This window comes from Salvia hispanica, chromosome 2 (assembly GCF_023119035.1).
Source record: "Salvia hispanica cultivar TCC Black 2014 chromosome 2, UniMelb_Shisp_WGS_1.0, whole genome shotgun sequence".
Lineage (NCBI taxonomy): Eukaryota > Viridiplantae > Streptophyta > Magnoliopsida > Lamiales > Lamiaceae > Salvia > Salvia hispanica.
Window position 1 is genome coordinate 31,043,980 of NC_062966.1, and position 12,122 is coordinate 31,056,101.

The 12,122-nt window shown below is 31.1% G+C and overlaps 1 protein-coding gene across 1 annotated transcript; it reads left to right on the forward strand.

Moving 5' to 3' along the window:
- Nucleotides 1-8,950: 8,950 nt before the first annotated feature.
- LOC125203666 (RING-H2 finger protein ATL47-like) lies at nt 8,951-10,586 on the forward strand. Its single transcript, XM_048102063.1, has one exon. The coding sequence runs from the start codon at nt 9,064-9,066 to the stop codon at nt 10,324-10,326; it is 1,263 nt and encodes a 420-aa protein (XP_047958020.1). The 5' UTR covers nt 8,951-9,063; the 3' UTR covers nt 10,327-10,586.
- Nucleotides 10,587-12,122: the final 1,536 nt, after the last annotated feature.

Here is a 12,122-nt window from a genome sequence, read left to right on the forward strand (position 1 = left end):
ATTTGTTAGTTATCATACAAATCCAATTCATTAATAACAAAAAATTTGTCTAATAAAAAATAAATACTACTCCTCGATACTATTTGAAAATAAGAATTATTATATACTTTTATATTAACACCAAATATTCAAAAATTAATTTAAATAGAATAGGCCTAATTTAAACGACAAAATGGTTTATCAACTGAAACAGTTCAAGTGTTCGAAAAGTCACATAACCAAATTTGGATAAGCCCACATGACCCCTCCCCCCTCCCACCCCCCAACTCCACACTCATTTATACCTCAATTTTCCTCCAATATTTTCATTCTCATATTGATTTTCATCTTTTCTTTGCATAATCATGAGACATGGACGAGGAATATTGAGTTCATCATCGAGTAAAAGAAGTGGTGCACGTGGTCGGAAAATGGAAGGCGTGGAGGTGCAAATGAAGGTGAAGAAGCTGCAGAAAATCATTCCCGGTGGCGAAGGGTTGGATTCGGACGAGCTTTTTGTTAGAACGACGGATTATATATATTGCTTCTCAAGCTCAAGATTAGTGTTTTGCAGATTCTTTCCAAGTTGCATACTCCATGAGTATTTTTCTTCATTGATTTCATGCACTCTTTTTTATTTGTACTAAATTTTGCTATTTATGTTAGTTTTAATTATATATATACAAACAAGAGTTATTATGCAGTCTCGTTTTTGTGGAGGGCGTTAATTAGTCCCTGTATTTTTTTCTTTGTGATTTTTATTAATTTATACTAGTAGTATAGTACTTAGGTTATGATATTGCAATGTTAATTGAATTTCTAAGTTGTATGTTATAATGACGATGGATTTTGAGAAATTTTAGGGTTTTATCACTTTCTTTGTTTGTCTTTGAGATTTGAATAATGGAGGTGATATTACACCTTATAATTGTTTAATTTTTGTACTAAAAAATATTCCGTGTGGTTTGTAGTTCTGATTTAATTGGATGCTCAACGTGAGTGTGTCTGCTTATATGGAAAAATAATTATAAAACGCACGTTGAGTTAACTTATTTTAATTAAAAGATGTTTTTCACTCATACATTATTTTTAGGGTTGGGGAAAAATACCGAAATACCGAAATACCGGCCTTATCGTACCGAAAAAATACCGAAAATACCGAATTTTCGGTATACCGTGACTTTCGGTACGGCATGATACCTTACCGAAAGATTCCGGTAAGGTAACGGTATGAATTTTCAAATACGCCGGTATACCGCTGCATACCGAAATTCGGTATATACCGTAAATTAAGGTATATACCGTAAACTAAGGTATATACCACAAAAATATAAACACAATTATATAAAATATATTTTATATATTTTTAAATTATAAAATCTATCATAAAATATAAATATAATTATGAATACATTATATTTAATTTATTTTTAAAATTATAAAATATAAATAATATTCTAGAAACTTTAATTTTTTATTTTAATTGATGTTGAAAGTCAGGTATACTGTAAAAGTAAGGTATACCGAACTTCGCTACGGTATACCGAAAATGAAATACGGTATTGGTATGGAAATTCGTCATACCGAAAATAAGGTATATCGAAGTTCGGTATACCGAAAACTTTGGTAAGGTAAAGGTATGACTTTTTCGCATACCGTATTTACGGTAAGGTATACGGTATGATGGTTTCGGTAAGGTATACCGTACCTACCCACCCCTAATTATTTTCTCGCAAACATAGTAGTATCTCACAACTTAACTGGCAAAACACGATTTTCTTAATACCGGGTTTTAAACAATTATATCGATTTACTTGGGAAGGAGTATTCCTTTTGGCTTTTGATTTGGAGTCCTGATTTATTTGGATTGAGTTAATTAAGTACTATATTTAGGAAAATAATTACTAACGCACTACTTTTAGAAACACTATTAAGAGAGTTTTTATTTGAGATTCAAAGCGTGTCAAGACACGATTCCAATAAAAATTATTATTCTGATTGAGCACTAAGAGAATTGGACCTTTAGCCCATGATAATAAAAATTATTATTCTGTTTGGTGAAATCAAATCATTCTCATTTTTCAAAAATATACAACAATTTAATAAAATATTATAAGAATGGTATGTGGTTTATTTTTATCATTTTCATTTTTCATATACTAAATAATTTCAAAAAATATACTATATATTGTTATTTGGGAGTCTCATTATTTTCTTAAGCAGAATTAATTGTTGGTAAATAAAATTAAAAATACTTATTTGAGAGATCTCATTATTTTATGCAAATTTAATTTCAAAAAAAGTAATATAAAACCAATAAATAATTATTAAGGGATGTAATCAAATGCAAACTCTAAATATTGTACAGACTACAAACTATGATCTGGACCGTTAAAATTATCAACACATGACAAAATAACAACAACAAAATATGTCAACACAGTGTCAACGGTTATGCTCTATTGACAATGTGTTCACATTTTTTTTTGTTATTTTGTCATTTGTTGACATTTTCTAACGATTCAGATCATAGTTTGGAGTTTGTACAAAGTTTGCATTTTACCACTACCCTAATTACTAACATAATTTTTAAACTGATTTTTTTGATTTAAAATAAAAAATTACTATACACAAATATTCTTTAGAATAGTTTTAAAATATGCCATGTGAAATCTATTTTAACACTCATATTCTTCAAAAATAATACTATATACAAATATAGTTTCAGTGAATACTTTAATTTTTCATAATATCAAACGGTTATTTTTTTTTTAAAAGGAATAAAAGTCCTCTAGGAGATTGAAGATAACAAAAAAAAAAGAGCTTAAATGTGCCTATTCAACACGATATTACATAAAAATCTAGAAATATGTGAGTATTTTAAAAAAAAATAATGGCCACGTTTAATATTAGTTGTATGGAAAAGGATGGAATAGAGTAGAAAAAGCTCACTTCCAAGAACTATCACATTGTTTGGTTGCAAAAGAGTCTTTTCTCTTGCAATCGGTATACGAGGAATGACCCGGCTCCTTCTCTTGATAGCTAAGCCCATCACTTAAATCCAACATAACATCACTATCTATTTTTCAGATTATTGAACCAAACACTAAAGAGTAGAAAACATTACTTTCTAAGAAATTAAGAAAATCAAACTTTCATGGAAACTACTATCCCACTTGTTTCAAAACACTAGTATATTTTCACTTCAGTCTCTCTCTCTCTCTCTCTCTTTCTCTCTTCAATTCAGATTCAGAAAATCAAATAAAAAATGCCTGTACCAATTGAGATACTACTTCTCATTATCTTTGGAGCTATCTTCGGTGGCTTTCTCGTTATCGCTGTTATCATATTCCTCATACTTCAATGCCTGAAGTTCATAAGCAAATAGTGGCAGCAGTAGCTCTACATTCACTGCTTCATTCATCTCATACATTTTGCCTTGCCCTTACTTTTGTAGATCCACAATGTTGCTTCTAATATACAGTGTTCTACTATAATTACTTTGGATATTAGTCTATTACTATATATGTTGTTTTTATGTCATTGTTAATTGGAATTACTAAGATGTACTATGTATGTTGAAACCATGAATTATGAGGTTTTTTAGGCTTTTATCTCTTCTTCCTCTTCATCTTAAAACGAAAAGTTATGATAATTGGGGTTTAATTTAGCTCTTTCTTTGTTTTTGTTTGTATTCGCGATATGAGTGGTGCTGGTATTATTATTTTGGATATTAGTATATGTTGTTTTTATTTTATTGTTAATTGGAATTACTAAAAGATGTATGTATGTTGCAACCATGAGTTATGAGATTTTTTAGGGTTTTCTCTCTTCTTTCTTTTTTGTACTTTTAAAAGGAAAAAGGTGCTATGATAATTGGGGTATTATCTCTTTCATTGTTTATAGTATTTAAGATATGAGTGGTGCTGGTGTTATTCGTCCTTTTAACTAGCATATCACCCACGCAATGCATGAGGACATTTTGTATACTATGTGATAATATTAAAGGTCATTAATTTCCAATTGACATGAAAATCAAAGGTCAATCTATTTTTCTAGTCATTAGTCGAAGTTATAGAGAAAATTGAAGCTTTAATTTTTATGTAACTAATGACATCAATAATGATTTTTGAAGTATTAGAATCAAATTAAATGAATAAGAAAAATAATACTAACGTGAAACGATTACGGAGCTCGCATATTGTATACTTACATAAATTATTATACTGTATATCATAACATTTACAATAAATTAATCTAAAATGGGGTCGAATACCAAAACAAATTACTATTTTTGGAAATATCCATTAACGTAATATACAAAGATATATGGTTAAAATATTTGGTTATAAATTTGGAAATATATCCTGTGAAAGTTTTGAGAACTAAAATCACAATAGTTCACTGACACATCAATATCAATCGATGTTACAAAACATATTAGTTTCTAATATTCAGTTAAGAACTGATATGTTTGACATTTCGGTACGTCCCACAATAAAAGTGACTAAATTATTATTGACAGACGGAAGAAAATAATTGTTGCAATTTTTTTGATGAAAGAAGTTCTAGCTACTAGTACTACTAATATTTATCTTATTTTTGACATTCTACTAATTATTTAGTTGTTCCATAGTAGTTCCACCTTTTTATCTTGAGTTTTTATTTTTAAAGGAAAGAATTATTCATCTTTATTGTGTTTGTTTTTAAAAATTAAAAGAAAGTATATAAAATTTTAAATACAATAACATTAGAATAATTAAATGACAAAAATTAGTAAGAATAATGAAAACTCTGGTGCTCATTTGCTACGTTTAAAAATTTGTGATATACATAAACATATTTAAAGAAAATAGATGGAATGAAATCAAATATCCCACTTGTTAAAAAACACTATATCTTCCCTTCATTCAACAAAAAACTCAGTCGAATATCTCTCTCTCTCCCTCTCTCCAAAATTCAGATTCAACAAAACAAATCCAAAATGCCTTCTGTACCTGCTGAGGCTTTTCCACATGCTGCCATAATAGCCATACCTGTGGCCGGGGGTGTCTTTATCGTCCTCCTCTGCTTCTCGTGCTGCTACTTGAACAAGATAAAAGCGTACTTCCAGAAGCAGCAGTAGCTCTTCGATCCACCTCGACATTCACTGCCTTATTCATCTCATACATTATATTGCCTTACTTTTGTAGAGGATCAAGCTAAATGTAGAGATGTTGCTTCATCGTATGAACCCTAATTTACTTTGTTTTTATCTCCGTGTATCCGTTTGATTCAGTTCTACTATATACTTTGAATATTATGCAGTTTTATTCCATTGTTAATTGAATTTACTAAGATTTGTTTATGTTGTAACGATGAATTATGAGATCTTTTAGGGTTTTATCTCTTCTTCATCTTTTAAAAGGAAAATGGTATGATCATAATTGGGGTTTTCTCTCTTTCTTAGTTTGTATCTGAGATAGGAGTAGTGCTGGTATTATTACTTAGAATATTATGTTTTTTTTTTTATTTCATTGTTAATTGGAATTACTAATATTTATATGTTGTAACGATGAATTATGGGACCTCTTCTTCTTTTAAAAGGAAAAAGATTGGATGATTGGGGTTGTCTCTTTCTTTGTTTGTACAGTATTTGAGATATGAGTGATCGTGGTATTATTACTTACGGAGTAATATTATTTATTTCATTGTTAATTTGAATTACTAAGATTTATGTTTTTTTGTAACGATGAGTTATGAGACTTCTTCTTTTAAAAGGACAAAAAAGTATGATAATTGGGGTATTATCTCTTTCTTTGTTTGTATTTGAGATTATGAGTGGTGCTGGTTTTATTCGTTCTTTTCACTAGCATATCACCCACGCAATGCATGAGGATATTTTGTAATAAATCAAGACAATTATTATGCTTTATGTGAGTATTATATGTGAACACAGTTCTCTTTTAATCTATGTTGATATTAATTTTTTTTTCTAATAAATTTGATTATAAATACAGTAAATTAAATGTTGGTGTCATCTATACATATATAAAAGGTGAGTTTTGGCATTTTCTTGAAATATTTATATGTTTTATCCTTATTCTGAAATATTTATAAGTTATGGACCAATTTGAATATTTCAAGTAACTCATGAATATTTATTTAGATATTTTAATGAGCATTTGACTAATTCTTGAAGCACTACAATGACTCATTGGTGGTTACAAATATTTAAATAGAATAATGAGCATTTAACAAATTTTGTAACCTATATTGTCTTGATTTTAAAATTATGATGCTTTAATTCCATGATCTCTCATATACTAATTTTGTACCTATAAAAGGCATAGAATTGTGGATGAAATACAATATACACACTAACAAAACATTCTTCATTCTCTCTCAAGCTCTCAACATTTTAGGAACATTGTTTTGCTCGATTTTGGAGCTCCGTCAAGTTTATAGGTGCCTAGCAGGTTTGAGATGTTATATACGTTAGGAGGAAGTCGTTTTCATCTCTGGGGAAAATATGTCAATCCGAGAGCACTAACCGTGATGTAATTTGTCTTGCGGAAAGATGGTTTTTCTTGACTAATTTTCATTGTAATTTCCATTTCATTTATTGTTGTTTTTTTCCTTTGATTACAAATGTTAGAGTACCGCGTGTATATGGTTCCAGAATTTTATCCCAATATTTCTTACAGTTCTTAGAGAGAAGAATTGTAACATCCTTAACTCAAACATACATAGTATTTATCTTCATCTTTACACAATTTATTATTTTTAGTAGAGAAATATGAAGGATTGTTTTAAACATATTTTTCAAAAATGTCAACACTTAATGTAGTCTCTTTATCATTGTCCAAATAATTGTGTTTGTCTCAATTCAATTTTAAATATGTTTAAGTTAATGTCTTTAGGTGTAAAATGAATTGAGGAATATATATTTATTGAATTTTTATTGCATAGTAGTATATTTTTTTATTTTAAATCGTATATAATTATATTGTTTCTTATTTTAATTAATCGATTAACAATTTAAAATTGTATGATAAAAAAATATTCCGTCGTACATCGCACGTGGGTTAAGACTAGTTAATTTATAAATGCCATGAAATTAAAGGTCAGCCTGTTCTTTTATTCATTTTTCTAAAATTATAAAAAAAAAACTGACGAATTGAGCTTTGGTTTTTATGTAACTAGTGACACTGACAATGGTTTTTAAAGTATTGGAATCAAATTAAACTGATAAAAACAAAAAACTAATGTTGACGTGAACTAAACGAGAACGGAGCTCGCATATAATGCACAAATAAAGCATTAACATGGCATAACATTTACACAAAATCAATCTAAAATGGGATCTAATACCAAAATTAATTTGTTAGGTAAGATCTCGATTAAATAAAAAATTAACTACTGTATATTAACGTAATATTCAAAGATGGTTAATACTTATATTCTACGTGTGCTAACTGCTAAGTATACTGCGACATTCCTAGATAGATGCCATATTTGTATATCTACTCTAAAAAACTTAATTTATAATCTATTAATTGACATATAAACGTGTGATGTTACCCATTGCTTTATTAATACTAATATGTAAACATGTCTATAATGTCTATTACTAATAATAATAACATCCATAGATATAAAATTGGGCTAACGACTGAATGATTTTATTTGTTCATTGATGAAAATTTGATAGAACATCAAGCTATTGAATGCTGCTGTGGTTGAATCTTATATGCGTAGTGAAATAGAAATATGAACATAAAATCAAGTTTCAGCCCCATTTGTTAACATACAAATCCAATCCATTAATAATAAAAAAGTTGTCTGATTAAAAATAAATACTCGATACTATTTGAAAATAAAAATTACTCCCTCCGTCCCATAAAAGTTGAGTCGTATTCCTTTTTAGTCCGTCCCATAAAAGTTGAGTCATTTCCTTTTTTAACAAAAGACAAAACATCCAATCACTCTTATTTTATTCCATCATTTACTTTACTCTCTCTTATCTTTCCTACTTTTTTCATCTCTCCTATTTATTTAATATAAATTCTTAATCTCCGTGCCCAAAAGTTTTGTCTCAATTTTTATGAGACGGAGGGAGTACACTGTAGTAGTATAATAATTAAAATCAACTAATTCACTTATCAAAAAGTAAAACTTTAAAATCGATGAAGGGAGATGGGCTGCCGAGAAGAGTGGGCTATTGAGTCTGGGATAAAGGCCCAATTAAGATTAAGCGCGTTTTAGCGACTGATATTTGGTGGAATTTTTATATGGAATATTTACAGTAATTGAACAATAATACTTTTGAGTTTTTAGATAAGCAAATTCACGTGTAAATAGCTAGCTTTATCAAACAAATTGAATAGTTTGCATTATTGTTAGAATTTTGAATTTATCAATTTATTATAGTAAATATGATTATTGGCACACTGAAAAATCAAGGAGGGCATATTTTTATCCACTTGTCCAATTCTTTACGTGTTCAAGACTGCTATGAACATTCATTTCTTTAAATAATACTCCATCAAAGAACAACTCCTTTTTTGTTTATTTTATCTTTATCACATATTCTGGTGTTTCGCCAATACATTATTTACCACTAGTCTCTCATTTCTATCCGGTCATTCTCTTTTGTTACCAAAATATAAACTTCTCACTTGGACTGAGAGAACAAGAGTATTTCATAAAAAGCTCAACATATGTATATAAAAAAAATTAGTACAAAAAGAACATTATATACTTCATCCGTTCCTCTGGACTATATTTTATAAATAAAATGGAAAGATAATAAAGTATGAGAGAAAAAAAAAAAAGAGTGATATTTCTAATTTTAAAAAATAGAGAGTGCGACGTAGTCATGGAGGGAGTACAAAATTAGTGAAATTCACCTATGACGAACATTTTCTAATTATACATATTTAGGGTTTAGGGTTTAAGATCCGAGCCGTTTATGAAGGACGAGAGAGTAATTAATAATTATACATTGGAATCCACAAATTTTCTTTTTTGCATTGCTAAAAAATCAGTGTGTGTTTGAAGTAGCGTCGACAAAGGTAGAGAACTGAAAAAGATGGCAGCCTCATGGTTTTGAGTGTCAAATTCTTCATTCCCACTGCTTTTCCCCACCAGTTTCAAAACAAAATCCCAAGTACCAACTCTCTCTCTCTCTCTCCTCTATCATTAACTCAGACAAACTCTCATCCTCGTGATCACATTTGCGCAGCATCTCATAAAGGGCTCCCACCATTTCCCCCACCAACTGTTCGACGATATGATCTCCAATTCCGCTTAAAGACTCCATTTTTACTTCAAATTTCAACTCAAACTCAGTCCAATCTCCGCTTCAGTTCAGATGCGGTGAAACAAAAATCCACAATGTCCTGGATCCAATCAGCTTTTGGGACCAAAATCAGCCCAATAATCCTCTTCATAATCGTACTCCTCGCCGTGATTTTATTCATCGCCGCCATCCTCCACCTCCTCATACGCTTCCTCGTCAAGCAGAGATCCCCGCAGGCCCCCGAGATTCCGGGCTCCGGCGCCTTCCAGAGGCAGCTGCAGCAGCTCTTCCACCTCCACGATTCCGGCTTGGATCAGTTCCAAATCGACGCCCTCCCAGTCTTCTTGTACAAGGAGATAATGGGATTGAAGGAGCCCTTTGATTGCGCCGTATGCTTATGCGAATTTTCCGAATTGGATAAGCTGAGATTGCTTCCTCTCTGCAGCCATGCCTTCCACATTGACTGCATTGACACATGGCTGCTGTCTAATTCCTCATGCCCCCTCTGCAGGGGTGTGATCTTGAGCCCCGGATTCTCGTTTGAGAACCCAGTGTTCGTGTTTGATGATTCGAAGGAGGTGGAGGATGTGAAGGGGGGTGGGGATGAGAGTAGCTCTGCTTTGAGTGGGAGGAGGGTTTTTTCAGTGAGGCTTGGGAAATTGAGGTGTAGTAATGGTAATGGAACTGTGGTGCAAGAGAATCAAAATCATGAATTGGGGGAAACCAGCTGCAGCAATCTTGATGGGAGGAGGTGTTATTCAATGGGATCGTTTCAGTATGTGGTGGCTGATTCAGAGCTGCAGGTTGCTTTCTGCCCTAGTGGGGGAGAGAGAGGGAGACAGCTTGATGGGAACGTTGGTGATGTGATGAGAGGAGGGAGGGGGAGAGGGAGAGAGGGACAGAATTGGAATTTTGCAGGGGAGGGAGATGGTGAGGATGGGAAGAAGATTAACAGTAGGGTTAAAGGTGAGAGCTTTTCTGTTTCCAAGATTTGGCTGTGGTCCAAGAAAGGTAAATTCCCTAATTCACATTATTCCAATGATGTTAATGGAATTTTACCATGAAAGAAAGGATTTTTATTTGATTTTGCGGGAGTTAATTAGTTAATACTAATGTAGATAGAGTATGAGAAGTGTGTTGTGGCTTTCTGTAATTTGTGATTAGTATGTCAGATTCAGAGCATTCTTGTTTAGGTGTTTGCCTTTTGTTTTTATTTTTGGTTTCTTTTTAATGCAATTTAAGGTTGAATAATGCTTGTTTTCCACATCATACATTGTCTTTTGTAGCTCGCTTCTCCTTTCTTTGGATGACTATCCATTTCTAAGTTGATTGTGTGAGTGTGACCATAAGATGATATTACTAGTTTATCCTCGGCCACAAATCGATATATAGTGAAGAAATGTACCAAGATAGATGTCTAAATTAGTGAAGTGATTGTGGTACATAGACATTAGCTACTTGGAAATTTCTTGTTAGAAATGAAACTTTGGCACATTATAGTGTTTTGCCAAATTGTGATATGGGATTGGATTGATAGTGGTGGGATCAGTAAAAGGTGTAGGAAGGCACTCTAGTGATGATTAGAAACCTTGATTGGAAAAGTTGACTTAAGGGGACTCAAACATGATGGGGTCTCTCTCTCTTTCTCTCTCTCCTTATCAGATTTAATTTTGCAGCCCATGTTCTTGGCTCTTGTCTAGCACTGAAACCGACTGGTGGGATTAAGTTTTTTATTGATGTAAGTAGATATTTTAGAGAGAAGTCTTGATGTTAGTTGCGGTTGTAGGTCCAACATAATTGGTAGTCCTTCCAAGATCTTCATTCTTCTGTTTTGGCTAATTAAAAATTCAGTCTTTATTCAAAGTTTATTGCTTTGGTACTCAAAATTTGAATATTAAATTTGGAGCTTGCTAATAATTCACAAACATCATCATTAAGTTGAAATTTGTTGAATTGAAATATGATTCGATTTTCCGCGTCAAATGATTGTAATTGGTACGAGTAAGGTGAAAATGGGATTTACCAAAATTGATGATTTATTAAAGGTTCCTTCAATAACAGCCAAATTTGAAGGCTTCCTTTTTTCCGAACAATTAAAAAAATGAGAGAGATTTATGAAAATATGGCGGCATTTTTATCGCTAGTTTTGCAGAAAAAAAAACTAAGTAAAAAAATATACAATGTGTTTCATGCTATTAAAATCGAGTTTCGATTAAATTAATTGTGTTTATTTCTTGAAAAAAAAAGAAGAGTAATTGATTGATTTTATCTCCTTGATTGAGATTTCACTAAAAATGTTTAGTCGTTTAAGTTACAAGTAGTAATTTTCATTGTTTCATTTTTTAGAATATAATTTTCCATAAAATATTTTTGACGGTTAGAATATCAATGCTACATTCGAAATTAAACCTCGATTGGGTAATCAATGGGTAATTTCAGCTATTGCATCTATATTCCGATTGACGGAAATTTTTTTGAGATATTGCATTTTAAAAAACTAAATAGTGAGTTTTAAATGATTAATAAGCTAAATAGTGGGGCAATTTTAAATAAACATTCAGATAATTAGACAAAATCGACTATGGAAACAATAATTTTGAGAAACTGAAGAATGAGAGAGGCTTACACTTTATAGATTACATGCGTGAATGATGGTGGGAATGAAGTGAAATTGAGCAAATATAATTTCAGTAAGAGAAGTAAATCATAATTATGTTGCAGCTTTTGCCATCATAGCATTTCTAAGGTTTTGAAGAATTGTCACACTCCACAAATTTCTAAGCACCACGTGCGCATCTATTCATTACATATAAAATTCTGTCTTTTGATTATTCTATTACACTATAGTCTATAATATATG